Raw genomic sequence first — 20,456 nt, forward strand, 5'->3', positions numbered from 1 at the left:
CGTTTTTTTTCTTTTAATTTTTTTTCAGGGGTTTCTTTTTGTTGATATTTTATTTATTTAGGATTTTTTATATATATTTATTTACTTATTAATTTTTTTAATATATATTGTCGTTACCCATATTAAAGTACAAGTCTCTGGAGAATATAATGGAAGGCCTTAAATATGCATTCATTCCTGTATTTCTTCCAGCCATTTCATAATCTAGGCATCAACTTCTCTGTCAATATGACGGTCATCTTCTCTTGTCTGTTCTGTTACACACTATACAATGCCCATTTTCAGTGCCTTCAGGGTATTCCGAAAAGAGATTGGGTAAAAGCCGTAGATTACATGTTGTTGTTGTTGTTGGTCTTGCACTGGCGTTGTTAAGGCTGCTCCGATCAAAAAATGTTTTATCGCTGTGTATCATTATTGATGCGCGATGGATGAGCGGAGCGGGTCCGTGAACCCGGCAGGCCTTCATTTGTTGCGCTTAACAATTTCATTTTTCCCTATTGTTCGGCACTTTATTTATTCGTCGGATTTTTCGTCAGTTTTGGTGTTTTATTTTTATTTTGAGTTTTTTGCATGCAGCTTTTTGATGTCAGCTATTCACGGATTGTTTACGACTTTTGTTTTTATTATTTTCTATCGTTTTCCATTAGTTGATGCGCGCAAGGGTCATTGTTGAAGTATGCTGATTGATTGCAATGAATATTCTACGGTTTCAATCAACTGATTGAAAACAAAGCTCGGCTTTAGTCTGGCTGGCTTCGATAAGGCCACAGTTGGGAAAACTAAACGTGAGCCTTGTTATCATTCATTAGTGCAAGTAATTAAAGTTAAATAGAATACTAGTTGTGCAAGCACATGCATCTGTCTACACACACATGTGTGTATAAGTGTGTGTGTGTGTGTGTGTCTACAAAACATAAATTATGTTAATCTTCGTAGCGGCAGATTGCTCAGCTGAACAGTGGACACTGTGCACACACACACACACATACATGCATTTGAACGGGTTGAGCACATCTTGATAATTTAATGCAAATTACGTGAAATCAGCATAATACGCAGCTTGACGTAGCCAAATGCAGAGACTCGAGTGCTCCAGCGCATCAGCACAAAATATCCTTCCATACATAAATATATTGAAGTTGGCAAACAGCCTCGAGTACAAACAGCCTGTAAAAACAAACATTGCTCGTGTGTACTGCTTATATGAGTGTGTGTGTGTGTGTGTGTGTGCTTATGCGGGCGAGCTGACCAGCTGTTGCCCAAGGATGTATACCAGAGCAGAAGCGGTCAAGCAGAGCGAGAGCGAAATAGAAAGGGGCTAACCGAACTGAGCTACAGCAAATCAGCATAACAAATCAACCAGAAATTTTTATGCTTATGCTAATAAAATAAATAACAAATTTCGCCTGAGCGAACAAAAGGCCACTCCACACAAACACACGCACACTCGCACAGAGAGAGAAAATAAGAAAGAGAAAATACACCAACACACACCCGCACACACACACTTACGAATAGGTATATAGCATACATATACAGCCAACACTTTTAGCTTACAAAATGGCGTGAGTTTATGGCATATTGTATGTTCGGGACTTTTTCCTGCAACGTCGTCAATTTCGAAGCAAAGTCTTTTTATTTTTTATTCTTACATTTCTTTACTTTATTTTTGTATTTGCCTGTTAAAGTTTAAATAGGTATTTCTTCAGCATTTAGCATATTATTCTCAAACTGATTTTCGAAAAAATTCCATCCCTTTATTACGTTGCCAGCATACGCTTCCTATCCAAGACTTCGCTGCTTGTCTCGAATGTGGGCCGACGCGACCGCGGTGTCTATCAATGTCTCGTGGAGAACCAGCGTGCCAGCGCTCAGGCCATGGCAGAGCTGAAGCTGGGCGGTAAGTTGACATGGGTGTTATGGGCCGTGAGCTCGTGGATGCGGATGGAGCGTTGCTCTCACAGCTACCCACTCATGCATAGTTTATGAGACAGGGTTTGGCATTTATCAGCCGTGCTGCTTTTGCCTCTTCGTTCGCAGACACTGTGCCCGAATTGATTTACACGTTCATTGAGCAGAATGTGCGTCCGGGGCCATTAATATCGCTTAAGTGCTCAGCCAGCGGCTCGCCACCGCCCCAAGTAAGTTCAAATGTTTTATTGCTATTATTATGCATTGCTATATCATTACACACAGTGTACACACACACACACACACATACACACATGAATCACTGATTAAGCACACAAATTATGCAGTGACCATATCCCGGCGACTTCTTATTGATTATCCGCTGCGATTTTCATTGCAGTTTGCCTGGCTCCTGGACTCGCAGCCCATTATGGACATATCTCTGCATCATCGATTCGCAATTGGCCAATTTGTCGATGTATCTGGCGATGTGATAAGTCATTTAAATATTTCCCATGTACGTCCCGACGACGGCGGCCTGTACAGGTGCGTGGCGACCAACACCATGGGCAGTGTTGAGCACTCCGCCCGGCTGAATGTTTACGGTGAGTTCATAAATTGGCTGCGAAATCAATTATACGACATGACCCCCATTGTGCCAACACCCCCCACACCCCCCAATCCCCCTCGAAAGGCGCTTTTGTGTGGCGCACAATGCAAATCACAAAAGACGCTGAGCCATGCGTTTTGTTAGTGCTCTCGTCGCATCCGCTCTGATTGGAAATACATTTTGTCAGGGCAACGCGACAAAAGGCAGCACGAGTAGACATAACAAGAAAAAATGAAGAAAATATAAAAGAAATACCCGCATATACAGCGCCAGAGAAAATTCCAAGTAAATTCCCCCCATCGCCGCTGGGGTCGATATGTTGCCAATGTTATCCATTGATAACAAGGTCCTGGCAAGACACCCTCCAGCCAGCGGGATAATCACTGTCAAATCAGGCAAAAAAAAACTTTGTCAGTTAAGGCACACAAATATTTGATGGGTTGCCAGGCAGAGTTGTTGCCTCAAGCACTTAGGATCGAATTTGAGCAGTTTAAGCTGTTTTGATAATTCGATCTTAATGTGTTAATAATGCATAAGTGAATATGTATCTGGCATATATTAATCAAATGCCCCCGAGTGCGCCCCATGATTGATGCTGTCTCCTGCCGTTCGCTCTGCCCCGTTGGAGGGGGGCTGCATGTGTGCGTATAGTTGATATTTGAGTGGGCCCATTGATGATGAATGGCGTGTGCCTGTGTGCCGCCATCAGCGAAATCTGAAATCAAATTAGGCCTAGGCAAGAACAGTTATTAATGCAGATGAGAGCCCGAATGGACAGTGGCTCTGAAACGGTTTGCCTTTGCTAGCTTGGGGCACGCTCAGCAATATGAGGGGTTTGGGAAGGTTTGTATTTTTAAGCAGGCTAGAGATGTAGGTATTTAGGAGAACAGTTTAGTTCGAGTCTGCAAATGAGCATAGCTTATATATATATGTACATAAAATATAGAATTTTTTCAACATACATTAAATAATTATTTATAACACTTTAAAATCTACAAGCGTGTATTATATATGTACTATAGAACAAATCTTAAGCAGCCTCTATGTAGGGTAAATTTGAGTGTACTTATATTTTTATTATTATTATTATTTGTTTATTTTTTTTATTAATATTTTTGTTTTTTTTTTTAACAAAATAAAGTTGAGTGTACTTAAGTTTATTTTATATATATATTTTTTTTTAAATAATATTTTTGATTTTTTTATTATTATTATTATTATTTTTTTAATAATATTTTTGTTTTTTTTTTTAAACAAACTTTCTGCAATATTTTAATGGAAAGCACAAATAAACTCAGTCGATAGATAAATAGCAATGCCAGATATTAACTTGGTTATTTTGAACAAAGTGAATTTGACTATAACTAAATTATGCAACACAATATACAAAAGACATAATTGACCATTATGCATTTCGATAATGGGCTCAAAGTTACGAGTTTGTAAAAAAAAAAAGAGAAATATCTAAATACGCAGAAACATATCAATATTATGTAAATGCTTATATACCAGCAGCGACACTGCGCATACGCGCTGTTGTACTGCGGAGCAGGCTGTTTAATTATAAATATTGCAATTTATGCAACGCATTTGCGCAGCACGCCTCCTGCTGCATTAGTGGCACTACAAATTGCACCCCGTGGCGCCAGCCACGACTGCATTTTATGCATTAGCATCGCATCTGTGCCGAACAAAATATAATTTGAATTATTAAGCATTGGCGTGGCATTGCTGCCTAATTGCATTTTGTAACTAATTTAATAAATTACACAATGCTCTCGCACACACACACACACGCACATCTATGCAGGTCCTCCGTATGTGCGAGCCATAGGACCCATTAAGGCCGTTGCTGGCGAGGACATAATTGTGCGCTGTCCGTTCGCCGGCTATCCAATTGACCAGATTCGCTGGGAGAAGGCGCATCAGGAATTGACAACAAGTAAGACAAATTGCAACCGGCAGGGACTAGGGGTAGGACTAGCCGAATTTAATGCACACACATTTTCATTTCTGTCTTTGGCCAAGGCGCTCACTACACGCTCGCCTCGGTGCAGGAGGGCGGACAGCTTGTCATCCGGAATGTGGAGCCGGGACGGGATCAGGGCATCTACACGTGCATCGTCAGGAGCCGGGCGGGCGAGGAGGCGCGCCGCGACATGCAATTGAATGTGAACAGTAAGTTGAGGCGAGGGCGTCGCCTTCAGTTGGATGTCGCATTAATGTCTGCCACGTTGGCTAATCGCTCACCAGGTCCGCCTGTCATTGAGGCCTTCAAGTTTCCCAAGAACCTGCAGGAGGGCGGGCGCGCACAAATCACCTGCGCGGTATCCTCTGGCGACATGCCCATCTACTTTAGCTGGAGAAAGGACGACAGCGTCATTCCGCTCAGCCTGCAGGTGAGCTGGCAATCCAAAGATGTCGAACTAGCGTTGCATTTAGCGCAACTTGTGAAACATTTTTACTCTTGCTGATGCTGCATCTTTCTTCTCTGCCTCTGCCTCTGTCTCTCTATGTCTGTGTGTGTGTTTCAATTTACAAGATTACTGAGAAGAAGGAGGAGTTCTACTCACTGCTGGTGTTCAAGGATATCAGCGCCAGGCACAGCGGCAAATACACCTGCTACGCCAGCAACGCGGCGGCCAAGGTGAACTACACGGCGGAACTGCAAGTGCGAGGTAAGTTTGTTGGACCATGAAAAGGAATTGTAATGGCAGGGGCAAGTCTCCGCCTCGTGAGATGCTCTATCTATTGATGCGCTTTGCTGCTGCTACAAAATAAATCACGCAGGATTTGTGTGGCAGTTCTGCCAGCACTTTACCGTTTCTCTAGCAATACACCGAAACACATATACAACACTCACACACACACACACACTCTAACACACCCACACACGTTGGGAGAAACACAAACAGCAAGTTGTTAATTTTGTTGTTTACTTGGCGCGCTTTCATTCGTTACATTTCGGTACTGTGTCCCGGTCACGTTTCAGTGGCGCCGCGCTGGAGCTACGAGCCCATGGACACGGCCATTATGCTGGGCAATACAATATCGATAAATTGCGAGGCGGAAGGATATCCGATTCCAGCAATTACCTGGTTCAAAGGACAGGGTAAGTTTGCCAATTGGCCGGCCCGTGCAGCTTAGGCCCCACAGCCTGTCGCAGCCTGAGCTCATTCAAATTGGATGGGTTAAACGTGCAGAGCCAGAGCCAGAGCCAGAGCCAGGGCCAGCACCAGCGCCAAAGTCAAACTGGCTGGCTTATTAATTAGCTCCATCCAATTTGAATGAGGGCAGCAATTAGTTTAATTAAGGGTTCGCTTGCAGGAAAGGCATCAAAAGACTTCAAGCCCCTAAACATGCGCAACCACTCGCTGGTGCTTAATCTGGCCACGGACAACGACGAGGGCTTCTACATGTGCCAGGCCACCAACGAAATTGGCGCCGGACTCAAGAAAATAATACGCATCAATGTGAATGGTAATTGAAATGGCAGCCTTATCGACAGGATTAAAATAATCACTGACTTACCAACTTCAATCCACTCCATACACCATGCAGAGCCGGCGCGCTTCGAGCAGCCCGCCCGTAATGTCAGCTCACGTCGCAATGATCCGGTTACATTGGATTGCCATGCGAAGGGCGACGAGCCCATCAGCATTGCCTGGACCCACAACAATGGCCGCATCGACATGAATAACTTTCGCTTTAGCATTGCGGAAATGAAAACGGACAAAGGCGTCGACTCGCAGCTAACCATCGCCCACTCGGATCGCCATGACTCCGGTGTATATCGCTGCATCGCCGAGAATCCCTATGGCCGTGCCGAGCAAATTGTCTTTCTAGCCGTGCAGGAGCGACCCGACACCCCCTCCAATCTGGAGGTCTTCGAGGTCGGCTCGCGCACCGTCAAGCTCAGCTGGCGGCGACCCTTCGACGGCAACTCACCCGTGCTCAGCTACCTCGTGCAGTACCAGGCGCTCAAGTATCTGCAGTCGCACTCATCGCTCGGCGCCGCCGGCGGCGATTGGAATGGCGTCAATGTCATCAATGTCACTCTGCCATCGACGAGCATTAGTCGCAGGTGTGTGCGCGTGTGCTGATTGCCTCTGCCCATGAATCGCTGAAAGACTCTGAGCATATTTCTCTTCCCCTCTCAGCTATGACAGCGATCTGCGCGAGAACGCCATTGTGGCTGGCCTGTCTCCGGCGACGACATTCCTCATCCGCATGCAGGCCATTAATGAGATTGAGCGCAGCGCCTTTACGGAGGCCATTGTGCTCAAAACGCAGGAGGAAGCGCCCACGGAGGCCCCATCAAATGTGCAGGTGCAAACGGGCGGCGAGAGTGAGCTGATTATTACCTGGCAGGTGGGTGCACCAAGTAGAAATAGCACAGGCATAAAATTGATGATCCGTGAAATCCTTCACATTATGTGGTTACTTTTCAATGTTTTCTTATACTTTTATGGTTGCCTCTTTTTGCTGATTTTATTTATATTTTTCTTTCTATTTTCAAATTTTATTTATTTATTTTGTGTATATGAAAATTACAGTTAAGATATTTTTAGTTAATTATTGAGTATCCACTGGCGCTTTCTGTCCTTCAATAATATGACAGACTATAAACATATTCAACTTAAATGTCCATATCTATTTGATAATATTGAAATACTGATTAATATTTATTTAAGCTGGCTGTATATCAATTTTCTCAATTCACTAAAAAAAATAATTTAATAATAAAATATAAAATAAAAAAATTATAAAAATTGTAATCCTGCATTATATATAAACAACAAAGAAAAAATAAAAAAATAAAATTAAAAATTATTATAAAAATAAAAGGAATACATAAAAATTAATTTAATATTTAAATAAAGAAAAAAGATGTTAAAATAAATTAATTAAAATATCATCAGTAAGATAAAGGCTAAATAAATAATTGTAAAAGCAAAAAAAAAATAAATAAATAAATAAAAAAAAAATAAATAAATAAAATAAATAAAAATTAATAATCAAAATAATAATTAATAATTAATAAATAAAAAATATATATATACAACTATAAATAATTAACACACATAAATAATCCATTTCAGATACCGCCACGGGAGTCGTGGAACGGCGAGCTGATTGGCTACACCGTGAACTGCACGGAGGAAAAGCAAAACATTAACTACATCAGCGTGGTGAACAGCTCGCTCAAGTCGGTCATTGTCAGTGGTTGGGCAACCACCAAGGCCACGCTGCGTGGCCTGCGCAAGTACACGCGCTATGCAGTCACTGTGCGGGCTCTCAACAGCTTCGGATCCGGCCCCTGGAGTGCGCCCATCTTTGGCACCACAGCCGAGGGCGGTAAGTGTCATTTAGACTGTCGTTCCACACAGATTGCAGTTCCTTAAGCTCTTAAGAGCTGTGAAAAAGGAAAATATTAAACAGAAATAGAAATAGAAAAGCAAACGAAAATAGATTTTACCCAAGTAAAACTAAAACTGAAACTAAAACTAAACTCATTGTATTTGGGCTATTTTATTGAACAGACTTTTTAATTCCCAATACAAAATCATAAAATTTAATTTCCAATCGATTCGACTACTTGCAGTACCTGAGGCCGCGCCGCAAAACGTGAACTGCTCTTCGCTATCCTCGCAGAGCCTGAAGATATCGTGGATGGAGCCGCCACTGCAATTCCATGGCGGCATTATACAAGGCTATAAAATTTTATATCGCCCCATAGTGCATCAGAGTGAGTATTGGCTGCCCCGGCCAGCGCATCTAGATTTTGTGGTTGCCAGTTGGCACTTTATGGCGCTGATTTTGTTGATATTGCAAGCGACGAGCGCTGTGTAAACAGCAATCGATATGATTGTGTAGTTGCCAAAGGGGCAAGCCGGAGAAGTAGAAGGAGCTGGAAAAACGAGCAACTGGAGCCAGAGCTGCGAGTAAGCAACGGCAAGTTAGCTGCTTGCTTTATTGGTTTTGGCGCCGAGCTGTGCGTCAGCACATTGATGAGCCGGCGAGTTGTGGATATTGGCACCGCTTATCAAATCAATGTACGCACTTGGCAATCGATACTATTTACACGGCCCAAGCAGCTACACTTTTCATCTACTCAAATCGATTAGCCTGCCAGTGACTTCCCCTTTGTCAGCGTATAAAGTTTATTACAAGCTGCGACTTAAATGGGCCTTTCGTAGCTTCATCACGTCAATGTATAAAGGATGTCTGTGATGCCATAAAAGTCCTATGGCTCAGCCTAAATTAGTTTTAAATAACGAACGAAGCTTGGGCTGTAGGCTCCACTTATGTTATTCTACTCAAGTGAAGAACTTTACACTTGCAATTATTTCAAAGCTCTGAATTCAACAAAGACTATATTTTGTATAGCCTGAAGCCATTAAAAATGGAGTTTCAGATTAAACACGGTTTTCGAAAATCGCATAAAGCATGAGAGACAAATAAAATACGTTGAAATTAGCAATGTTCAGAATTTGTTGAGTGAAATTGAATGCGAAACCAAAGCAGTTGAAGTGAGCGCACGAGTTACCAACCAGCACCACCTGCCACCCACCAGTTCCCTCTACTTTCCATCCTGAGACCTAACAACTGACGTTCACAATGCTCAGAGCTGCTCAGAGCTTTGCCGTCGCCAAGTCGTCGCACTCAAGATCTCCACAATTCCAAGAATGAGAATACCTATACATATATAAGTAATAATGTACAATAGTTTTAAGCCGAAGCGCAAATATCGAACACACGAGCAAATCACGTCTAAGTTTACTCTCACGCTGACCTTAGCTGTTTCTCTCTGCTCTAAGCGCTGAATAAAAACACATACATACTGGAATTCAAAGAACACTCAAGCCTTTGATGAGCACTCCACAATCTCCAGTTGGTAAAGCGCGCTCATGAGACTCGGCCACACAATATTCAAAAGAGAGCAAACCGAATTGAATGAGTGAGGGGCAAACCGACCTTGAACTTGATTACAATTACCACACTTTGCTTCGGCTTCGGCTTATTGAGGACCGTTTCTTATGTCTGCGACTGCCTTCGTCTTTATTAAACTTTTCGCTCCTTCATTCCTTTTCAATTCTCTGAATGTGGTATGCTGTATATGGTTCTATTGGAATTAGTTAAATTGTACGCATTTTGGGAGTGAAGCCATGATCTCAAGTATTCTCATATTAGAGACCTGCTAAATGCTCAAAAGTCATATTTCAAATACTTCTGAGGACTGGGAAATACATGTACATCTCGTAAATCTCATTATCAGTTTTATAAAAGAGAGTTTATTCAACAGAAAACATATACATTTAACATAACATATACATTTAACATAGCATAACATATAGTCAAGCGAGGGCTGATTCAAATCTGGTGCTGGGTATCTCTTAGTCAGCACAACTCGACTAGAGCACTCCAACTTGTTTTCAATTAAATTATTTTTTCGTGTGTTCAGCTAAAGTTAATCTCCTCAAAGTAAATTTTGGTTCGTTTTATTGTAGCATAACAATAACAATATGGCTTATCAATTCAATTTCACAGTCGACTTCCCCGCCAAGCTGGAGATAAAACGCACCTCGAACCTGGAAACGTATCTGCATACGCTGCTCAAGGCCACCAACTATTCGATACGGGCGCTGGCCTACACGGCCACCGGCGATGGAATGGCCAGTCAGCCGTTATTTTGCCAAACGGATGACGATGTGCCCGACGCTCCGGCGGCCATTAAAGCGGCTGCCTTGACAGCTGATTCGATTTTAATTTCATGGCTGCCGCCGAAGAATCGCAACGGCATCATATCGCATTACACGGTATATGCGCGCGAGGCCGGTCGCAAGGGCCAGACCAAGAGTGAGTATCCGAAATGGGCGTGGCTAACACACGCATTGCATTGCATCTGTTTGCATTTCTCTCGATTTCCTCTTCTCGTTTTCGTTTCTCGTTTCTCTCGTGTTGTTTTTCTTTCCTGGCTCTCGATCAGCTCATATGGTGCGCGTTGATGAGAACGGCTATCCGGTGACATTCGAGGCACGCAGCCTGGCCGAGAATCAAATGTACGAGTTCTGGGTATCGGCGTCCACGTCCGTGGGCGAGGGCGAGCCCACATCTGTTGTGGCGCAGGCGACCAATACACGAGGTAGGCGTGGCAGTGCTTTATGGCGCCCCATAACAGTTTTTACACGGCTCAAATGATGCCATCAAAGGCGATTGTGTGATTTTCGTTTTAATTAAAATTTCATACATGGCCCCATGTTGGCTCGCACAAAATGACCGCAACAGCGTTGTCAATATTTAAATTCCGTGCACCTAACTGTACTCTGTACACCGTACTCTGTACTCTGTACACTGTTTGGCAATGGTTTTAATTCTGTTTTGTTGTGCACCTGATGTAGCGCCTGCACGCATCGCCTCATTTGGGCAGGTGGTGCGCAAGGCCATTGGCACCAGGCTGGTGCTGGAGTGCCTCGCCGTGGGCAATCCGACGCCGCGAGCGCGCTGGCTAACCCGTGATCGCCCCGTCACATTCAGCCCCTTCTACGAGGTGACCAACGAGGGCAATCTGAGGATACACCGTAAGTAGAGCCGTGATGCGAACTATTTGCATTTACATCTTTTGATCCGCTTTTCGCGCTGCTTGCGCCCAAACAGGAGTGGAAGGCAGCCTGTCCGGAAATTATACATGCACGGCAAACAATCTCTTTGGCAGTGACGAAATCCAATATCAGGTGATTGCCATGAGGCCGCCCGGCGCACCACAAATCATCGTGCAGTATGCTTCCGCTGACAGCATACGTGTCAGCTGGGATGCGCCCGACGACGGCGGCGCCCCGTTGCAGGGCTACACACTCTCATATCACACCGCCGGCGATAGCTGGACCCAAACGGAGCTGCTGCCGGAGAACAACGCTTACACAATGACGGGACTGAAGTGCGGAAATCAGTACATTATAAAAATGTCGGCTCACAATTTGGTGGGCAATGGCCCGGCCAGCGAGGAAATTAATGTCTGGACCAAGGGAAAAGGTGAGTGCGCAGCCCCAGCAGATGCAGATTTGCATTTGCTCTCGCATTTGCATTTGGCCCAGTCGCGCCGAGCTGCCTCCACTGGCTGCGGCCGCATTCACATTTCAGTTGACCACAATCACCACTCACTGCTGAATATTTCCCACATGCATTCATTTCCATTTTCATTTACATTCCACGCACAGCCTCGCAGGCGCCCAATGGCAATGAACTAATTGCCACAAATGCAACCTGTGTGAATTTGAAGCTGTCATCGTGGCACAACGGCGGCTGCACCATTCATCACTTCTCCATCGAGCATCGGCCACTCGGTATGTATAATGAATATTCATTCATTCACTCTGCCCGAGCGCAGTGAATGTTTTTAAATGCGGAGCGCGCTCATTATTATTAGCAGATTTTTGCATTAAAGGTCCCTCAATCCGCTAAAGCCGAGAGTAAACTGTATAATCTGGTAGAAAAAAATGCAAAGCCTGCGATGAATATTTCACTGCAAGCAATCCAGCTGATAGCCGGGCGAGGGCATTCGCGTTTCGCCCACAATAATTATCAATATTCATTTTTTATGAAATTAAATTAATGCAATTATTTACGTTTTCAATTAACTGCGCAATGAACATGCATATATATTTATTTATAAATATTTATACAATTTGTACTGCCATTGGGGAAGCCAAGTGCAACATGGCGTATAAAGTATAATTTCCTTTAGCCGGAAAAAAATATCTGACTTGTTGCTGAAAGTGTGAGAGGGTATATTAGTTTTGCAATTCAAATATATATTTATTCTGTGTATTATAAGCGATATATCGACAAATATATATTGACGTATTTGAATTTTATTTCTAATATTGAAGTTGATGAGATTTTACACTATAATAAATGTTTAACTTTATGCCGCAGTTGCATTTATTTATATATTCAGCTGTTAGGCTCCTTAGCTTCAGTAGGTTATATTATACTTCTGATATAATCGAAATATCGAAAATATAATCATGCGTATCTACTGATAACTTTTTTAATTTTCTACAGTTACTCAAATGAAGATAAAGTTTAACAAATTAAATTACCTCTACCCTAATAGAGTATATTTTCTTGTATAACCGTGTCCGTTGTGAACGTTAACGGAAAATATATCTAGGGCCACTAGGGGCGTGACAACGTCCGACTGCACGCTCTTCCCTTTCATTGACTTGCTTCATCCTTGTTGTTTTTATCCCTCAGGTGACGTACGCTGGACAGTTGTCACATCGGATATCTCGAACGCGGAGGAGAACCGTGAAAATTTAATATTCTGCGACTTTCTACCCGCCAAATGGTACCAGCTGCGCATCTCCGCCACCAACGATGCGGCTAAAACGACGGAGCATTATCATTTCAGCACCACGAACCTCGACGGCAGCACCATACCGCCGCCATCGGTGTTTCCCACAGAAAATGATTTGATGAACAATCTGATAAATGTGACAAATCCGACCAGCGGTGATTGGTTGGCAACGTTCATTGTCGTTGTCATAATTACACTGTCCATCATGACGATGTAAGCGCCGGGGCGAGTCGCTGGGAGGGATGAAAATTGAATTGGGGTGTTGAGGGATCGTGGGGATTGTGGGGCGGGAGGGCGGTAGGGTTGAGCGGTTGAAGAAACGTAATTGCTTTCGAACCGTAATTAAGCTTTAATTAACCGGGGTGCAGGTTATGCGTCAGGTGAATGTGCAGCGATATATCAAATGAAAACCGTTCTATTTTTTAATTTACCTTCGCATTTTATGTTTTCTATAAACGGCATACTGGAAAATTAACAGTATTTGCTGGATGCTCAAATGATAAATCCAATTTATCAATTTCAGCAACTTCCCGAGAGCGAATTCCAATTTCGCGCAGTGCTTTAGTTAATTAGACATCTAATTGCTGAGACGAGGTTTTAATCTCTTGCAGCGGACTGACCATCAAGCATCGTCGCACCCTCTGCGGTCCCATCACCGAGGGCTACGAGTCCCGAGCGCTGCCCGGGGACTACAAGGAGGAGCACGAGAACCGGCGCAACCAGCAGGTGTACAGCGCCTCGCCGGTCAAGACGGTGGACAAGAGCAACGATTCGGGTGAGTGGCGTGTGTCACGTGTCTAGCTGCAGGCAGCAATTAAACGGCTTCCCTCGCATTTCTCTCGCTTGCTTCGTGACTTACTTAGAAATGTACGAGATTTCGCCGTACGCCACATTCAGCGTGAATGGCGGACGAACTGGCGCCCCGGCCAAGACGCCCACACGCGGGCTGGCCGTCCAGACGCCGCACGACTACACCATGCAGTTCAAGACGTTTGGGCACCCGGAGGGCGAGAGTCTTAATGCCACGGCATATCCGCTGCTGCCCACTTCGGGCTTCGGGCATGTCAAGGGCAAGTCCAGCTGGCACAAGCAGCGCTACTACAACACAGATGGTATGCTATATCTGTCTATGTCTGTAATTACACTTGAGGCTGAGACTGAGGCTGTCGTTCCCAGATGAGTCCACGTTGAGCAAGTCGATGACCATGGTCGCCGGCTCGCAGTCCGGTCATTCGAAGAAGTCGAGTGGTGCACGCAGTGCCAAGACCGGCAACGCCGGCGTGGTGGCCGAGTCCGAGTCAGACACCAGCATCAGCCCCAGCACCGAGTTCTCCAACATGCCCACCTACCGAGTTCCTTGCAAGTCGTCGCGCAGCAGCGACGGGCGCGCCGTTGTAGGTGCGTATGCCGCACGGGAATCGGGTCATGCATTCGCAGCCAATGCCTGTTACTTTGCAGATATGTTCCGGCCCGACTCCAGCACCGAGTCGAACAATGACCAGGGCTCGCCGGCAGTGGAGCGGCGGCACAATACGCCGCGGCACATCGGACTGGCACTGGAGAAGCGCAGTGGCGGGGGACAGCGGAGCCGGAAGCATGGCGTGCAGTCCGGCAACCAGACATTGGAGCGACGAAAGTGCCCTGGTAGTAACAACAGGTAGTTCAGGTACCTAAGCCCTCACCAATCCGAATCGAACACCCCACCAAAAAGAGATCCATTTATACACACACACACACACGCACACAGAAATTGAAAGACAACAACAAATTCATTTCCATTGCGATTTGTAATTCATTCGAACAACACGAACTATATGCTCCTGCGTCATGCTCCTTCCATTGCCCCTAATTGCAGCGCTGGCAGTGAGGTTGAGACAGCCGCCTCGTTGGCCGCCTCCATAGCCGCGATGACTGGCGGCGATCTGTCCAGCGGCTTTCGTCCGCCGGCCGCCTTTCACGATGCCCGCGAGTTCGGCGACCAGGCCGAGTGCGAGCGGGAGCAGCGCGCCCTGGACTTGGAGGTGCAGCGCGTAATGGAGAACACCAGCGAAGCGCAGCTGGCGAAACTGGACCGCGAGGAGTTGACCTCACTGTTGGCAAGGTAAGCGCAATGTGTAGATACGATGCTCCCAGTGCTTGACCGTAGTTTGTTGCATGCCTGTAGCGTCTACCAACCTTGAACTTGAACCTTGAATCGCAAAAACTAACCAGCCTGCGACCCCTAGGTATCACGAGAAAAAGGAGCAGGAGCGCCAAGAGTACGCGATACACGTTTAAACAATGTACCAAGAGCTAACTTGGCCAGAACATAGAAAACTACAAAAACAAAAAACAAAAAAAACATACAACAAAAAATACAAAACATACAACAATTAATCCAAAATATCGACACCGACACAAAGCAAACAAATGAAAATGAAGAGCATTTAAATGCATTTACTTAGCCGAGCAACTCGACAGCTCAAAACTCAACTCTAATTGTTGTTCATTCAGTGTGTAAACTAAACTCTAGATCGTAAGCCCACACGCGTAATTCTCGCTAATGCAAAACAAAGACTTTACAAAATCTAAATGTATGTAAAACTGACTGTAAGCCCACAAGAGTTATCACAGATCCTCGGAAGTACTCATATATGCTCGTTAAATGTCTGCTAGCCTGTAAGAACACACTCACGCCACACACTCTCAAAAATATGTATTTGATGTGATAAATTGAACTGTTCAAAAAGAGATGGAAATGAAATTGTTCTGCAATCGAGTTGAGGCGCATCTACACTGATTTCACCTGGCCATCATCAGAATTTCCAGTTACGTTTTTGATTGCCATTGATAATTTACCGACAACGGGGCAGGTTGCATTATTTTTAATGTAGGCTGTCGTTATTTAATTTATCTTAATTATGATATAACTATAAAATGTATTGAATTCAATTAGATAATCAACAATGAAATTGTATTGGTATCTTAGGTAAATATTAATATATAAATATTTATATGTATACATACGTGCATATATTCCGATGTGTGTATGTATGGTATGCATGTACACAAAACAATATGCAAATACTAACGGCAAATTAATTAAATAAACGGTGTGTAAGGATAAACAAAATCACAGCCCTGGCAATTTCATTAAAACTGCTTTTTCGAATTGAAACCCACAGCGAAGCCAACGAACCAGCTGGCAGAGGCAGAGCCAATGGCACCGCTAAACCGCTCAACCACTCAGCCACTCAACCACTCACCCACAGAGCGACTCTGCCAATATTTGCATTAGCAAATGAGACTAACCGAATCAATCAAATGCACTACGGGCCAACCACAAGCCAGCGGTTGCCGTAAACAAACCCAGTTGGCAACAACAACAAACAGCTGAAACAACTGCAGATGAGAGTCGAATGCACCTTAGTTAGGCAATCAGTTGTATTTAGGCAGCACACCACAAAATGGCTGGCAATTTCAGCTGCTCAGCTCAACCACAAGCCGAGGAGACGAAAAGACTGAAATGCCAGTGCACGTTGAATGGCGCAGTATTAGACATGCGTGGCATGATGTTGCAGTGTTTACCTGCTGCCGGAGAAACTTTGTCAATTTTAGGAATGTTGCCAAGTTTCCTTAAAGTCATGTCAATAGGGCAATATTTGTACACTCTCTCTCGCTCTCTCTCTCTCTCTCTCTCTCTCTCTGGCACTTTGACAGCGCCCAATGACCACAGAGAAGAGCTTCAACGAAGTTGCATCATCTGGGCGCAACACTGCGTATACGCGATTAAAATGAGATAACAAATCCTCAAGCTGAGCTGCAGCGCAATTTCTCGCGGTGTCACTGTGACCTATTAAAGTTCCGTGCAGCTGATTAAAATATTCAGTTAGTTAGTTAGTTGTGCCATTCAGCTGCAGACGGCCCATTAGTTTGCTAATTAGCTGTTTATCGTCTTGTTGCTGCCTTTAATGCGTACTTAAGCCATGTTGAGCGGCTTATGGGTCGAGCACTCTGAAGAAAACCATCTAATTGCGTATGAAAAGAGATGTCGCACAGCTGCGACAAAGGCGGAAGTTTGTTTTCTGAGTCGAGCCAAAGTGCACTTTAGATACATGCAGAATTGATAAGTTTTCGATGGCGAACGAGAATCCAAAATCGATTTAATAGTCACACTCACTCATGACAACTATTGTGGGCACACACACACACGACTGTTGACCAAAATCGATATCAATTAGTTAAAGCTGCTGGCTGTAAGCCTATGCAAATAATCACTTAATGGCATGGAGATGGTAGCGCCAACAATTAAAACAACAACAACAACAACAACAACAAAAGCAGCAACAAGGCAATTTAAGCAAATTCAAAACCCGAAAATGCTAAGGTTAGTAGTACACGCAGCACACTTGTTCAAAATGTACTTGTAATGCCGACAGGATACACACGCAATACACACGAACACACACACAAAGCATTCACATACATGTGCACACAAATATACATATAAAGTGCTACATACAGTTAGCCACAGCTAACGCAGCTTGACAGCCAACCTCCGCCAGTGGCAGGGGGCAGGGGGCAAGGGGCAAAAGCATGGGCGATTGCTGCACTTGCATTTAATAACAGCTAGTTCAGGCATATGTGTGCGTGTGTGCGTGTGTGCATGTGTGCATGTGTGTGCGTCCCATTATTGCCATGTTTGACTGAACTGGACTCTGCGCCGCCTGCCGTGCGTAGGACATTATCTACACAGGCCTTGACCGAATGCAAATGTGCGTCGATGCAGTCGCACATGGCCCAGCCCAGCAGCCAGAAGCCAGCTGAATGGGCTCTTCCATGCCCATGCTGCTGTCCTTTCAGCCATCACTGAGATTGTCGGATTGTCTAGCTTGGCAGCTGCCAGGCATTGCATTTAATTAAAATTTTCAAATTACTAAAAGGTAAGTTATTTTCATTTTCATTTTCATTACAATTTCATTTTATGGCGCACTGGCCATAAATTGCACAAACTGTCTTCACGTCGGTCACGTGGCCAAGACCTGCTGGCCAACCAACCAAACGGTAGGCGCATACAGCTTATGAATAATGCTGCATTAAATAAATTAGAAAATGCACAAGCATTGCCTGAGCGACTTAGCTAGCATTTGCAACTAAAAGGATTCGAGTACGAAACACGCAGCATAAGTCTCTGATATTAAATGACAAAGCCGGCCAAAGGGCCTTAAAGCGCATATTAAGCCATCTGCATTGCACTTGGCTCGCTGCAATAAGACAAACAGCCAACTCAACATAATGAGGCAAGCGCAGCGCCGGCTACCACAGCCCAGCCAAAGCCAAAGCCACAGACCTGCCGAACAGCTGCTGCCAAAGGCACTTGATGTCCTCGTGTGTGAGTGTATGTGTGTGTGTGCATGCACACACATTAAACTACACTTGAAGAAAAAGTCGTTGAAATGATTAAAAAGACATAAGAATACTTTAATTTTAAAAAAATAAATAAATAAATAAAAATTATAATCAATCACAGAAACTTTTTATTTATTTTGCTTAATCGTATTTTTTATTTTTAATTAAAATAATATTTTTCTTATCACGCTGACACTTTTCTTTCTTTCAGTGTATCAGGCATGTAGATAAGATTGGGTGGGGCACAGCTGCGGCTACGGCAGCCGCTAAAGCGTTGGCTGTGCATATGCATGCTTTATAAAGACAGTGAATAAATAAATAAAAAAAGAAAAAAGAAAAATGCAAGAAGTGTTACAAATACAAACTCCGACCAACCGCCCGTCCACCCCTCTGCCCTTCCGCCCGCTCAGCAGCCGCCAGCTAAGGGCTATTCATGTGGGACTCACTTAAATAAAGTGCTTTTGCATTGCCCGCCAGACGGATGCGACGGCGGATGCTGCAATGTGGTTGCGGCTGCTTGTTTGCTCTGCTCTGCTCTGCTTTGCGAATGCTGCTTCTGGTGGTGGTGCTGCTGTCTGGTGGTGCTGTTAGTTATTGTTGTAGCTAAAGCGTCATCATTATTTGAATTATCACAGGTTTTACTCACCTAATGCACTCTGTGTGCAACATATGCTGCATTTCATTATAGCTCTAACATTGTAACTCCCATACTCCAAGGCACATTTTGATTAGTCTGTGGCATCAACTGAATTGAATGCAGATTATATTATACATATGGTATATGTATGGAATATATTATATATGGTATGTATATATATTTTCTTATTTTTATTTTTATTTATTGAAGACTAGCAAATATTATATACGATTGATCTCCTGCACATGACAGCTAGTCTAAAACAAATGCCATGGGTCTGATATTAGACAACATATGTTGTAGTTGCCGTTGGGCCTTAGGCTAACATGCTATCTTTATGCTTGGCTGACACATTCAATCAGGTAAAAGCAAATTTTGAAGGCTGCAAATGGCGTTTTCGTTCTTTCTTTTTTGGCAAAATGAAATTTTTGGTGGCCTCGCAGCAGCCTTTGTTTTTGCTCATTCAAAGTTTGATCGCTTCACTATGTTTGGAATGTGAGTGTCGTCGCAGTGTCGGCCTTTTTTGTGCGTCGTCTGCATGGCCTGGGAAAAATGGAAGCTGATTCAAGTGGAAACGCAGCCAATTGAGTGTAAGAGAGGCAATTCGCACAGAGTACGTTTATGAAAATCGAATGAAACATGCACCAAAGACTCAGTAACATGCCGTACAACGAGCTGTAGGTGTTGAATGTTGTAGCTGCAGCCAGACAGAGAGAGAGAGAGAGAGAGAGAGCAAAAAGGAGAGCAAAAGGGCAGGTGGATAAGCGTATCGGGGGAAATCGGTCAAATGAAGTCAATTAAACTAGATTAGACATTTATGAACTCGAAAATCATATTGCGTGTGCTTTTTATGTTGGCTTAAGAGAAATTTGCTTTATTCTGCATTCATTTCGACATTTATTTGAATTGTTAAACTCATTCGCATAGGCTCTGTGAAAATAAATTCGATTGTGGGTTGGGCCAATGTACGCTGCAGGCACAGTAGGCATATTTATATGCAAGCTGATGAGAACTAATTCATATTGATTATTATGTAATACTTTTGGCCTTTATTATTCAAGCAGTAATTAAATATAGTTCAATCATCTTATTTGAAATTCGTCAGTGCAACTCAGCACAATCACAAATTGTAATTATTGAAATAGTTGTTGGGGAAAATGTTACTCTTAATTAAAACTGAGGTAAATTAACAGCAGGCATTGAAATGCCTTTGTGGGCAGAGTTAAGAATGCACATCTACATAAACATATATACAGAAAATGCACAAAGGAGAAATATGTATTCATCTGTGTATAAATATTTGTGCATATAATATTGATGTGAATATATACTTATACATATATAGAGAAACTGTGGACAGTGCATCTTACTTATTTTTATTTATTTCGAGACTTTGTTGTTGTTGTTGATTATCAACACAGCTCTAAGGAATTCAATGACAAGAGATAAGCATTGCAAATTTAAAAGAAATTCAACAACGGAAATGAAAATTCATGAGTACAAAATTCTAATCAAGAAAAAACACGAAACAAAGGCAACTGTGACAGACG

General features: G+C 43.6%; 1 protein-coding gene across 3 annotated transcripts in view; it reads left to right on the plus strand.

Moving 5' to 3' along the window:
* Dscam3 (Down syndrome cell adhesion molecule 3) overlaps nt 1-15,993 on the plus strand; it is a 36,909-nt gene extending 20,916 nt beyond the window's left edge. For 2 of the 3 annotated variants that reach the window (XM_018113575.3, XM_089257036.1), the window contains 25 exons: nt 1,773-1,900; nt 2,041-2,141; nt 2,312-2,516; nt 4,332-4,463; nt 4,550-4,699; nt 4,775-4,920; nt 5,064-5,199; nt 5,514-5,633; nt 5,849-6,001; nt 6,083-6,605; nt 6,682-6,892; nt 7,624-7,879; nt 8,127-8,270; nt 10,073-10,381; nt 10,512-10,667; nt 10,924-11,103; nt 11,180-11,554; nt 11,740-11,865; nt 12,779-13,094; nt 13,493-13,656; nt 13,745-13,993; nt 14,058-14,279; nt 14,340-14,538; nt 14,737-14,982; nt 15,107-15,993. In XM_018113575.3, the coding sequence (XP_017969064.1) occupies nt 1,773-1,900; nt 2,041-2,141; nt 2,312-2,516; nt 4,332-4,463; nt 4,550-4,699; nt 4,775-4,920; nt 5,064-5,199; nt 5,514-5,633; nt 5,849-6,001; nt 6,083-6,605; nt 6,682-6,892; nt 7,624-7,879; nt 8,127-8,270; nt 10,073-10,381; nt 10,512-10,667; nt 10,924-11,103; nt 11,180-11,554; nt 11,740-11,865; nt 12,779-13,094; nt 13,493-13,656; nt 13,745-13,993; nt 14,058-14,279; nt 14,340-14,538; nt 14,737-14,982; nt 15,107-15,158 (4,999 nt within the window). In that variant the 3' untranslated portion in view covers nt 15,159-15,993. Of the gene's footprint in view, nt 1-1,772; nt 1,901-2,040; nt 2,142-2,311; nt 2,517-4,331; nt 4,464-4,549; nt 4,700-4,774; nt 4,921-5,063; nt 5,200-5,513; nt 5,634-5,848; nt 6,002-6,082; nt 6,606-6,681; nt 6,893-7,623; nt 7,880-8,126; nt 8,271-10,072; nt 10,382-10,511; nt 10,668-10,923; nt 11,104-11,179; nt 11,555-11,739; nt 11,866-12,778; nt 13,095-13,492; nt 13,657-13,744; nt 13,994-14,057; nt 14,280-14,339; nt 14,539-14,736; nt 14,983-15,045 lie in introns of all 3 variants that reach the window. The other variant, XM_030390954.2, reaches the window with a different exon arrangement.
* The last annotated feature ends 4,463 nt before the right edge of the window (nt 15,994-20,456 follow it).

Source organism: Drosophila navojoa, chromosome 2 (assembly GCF_054131105.1).
Source record: "Drosophila navojoa isolate 15081-1374.11 chromosome 2, UAZ_NAV_1.0, whole genome shotgun sequence".
Lineage (NCBI taxonomy): Eukaryota > Metazoa > Arthropoda > Insecta > Diptera > Drosophilidae > Drosophila > Drosophila navojoa.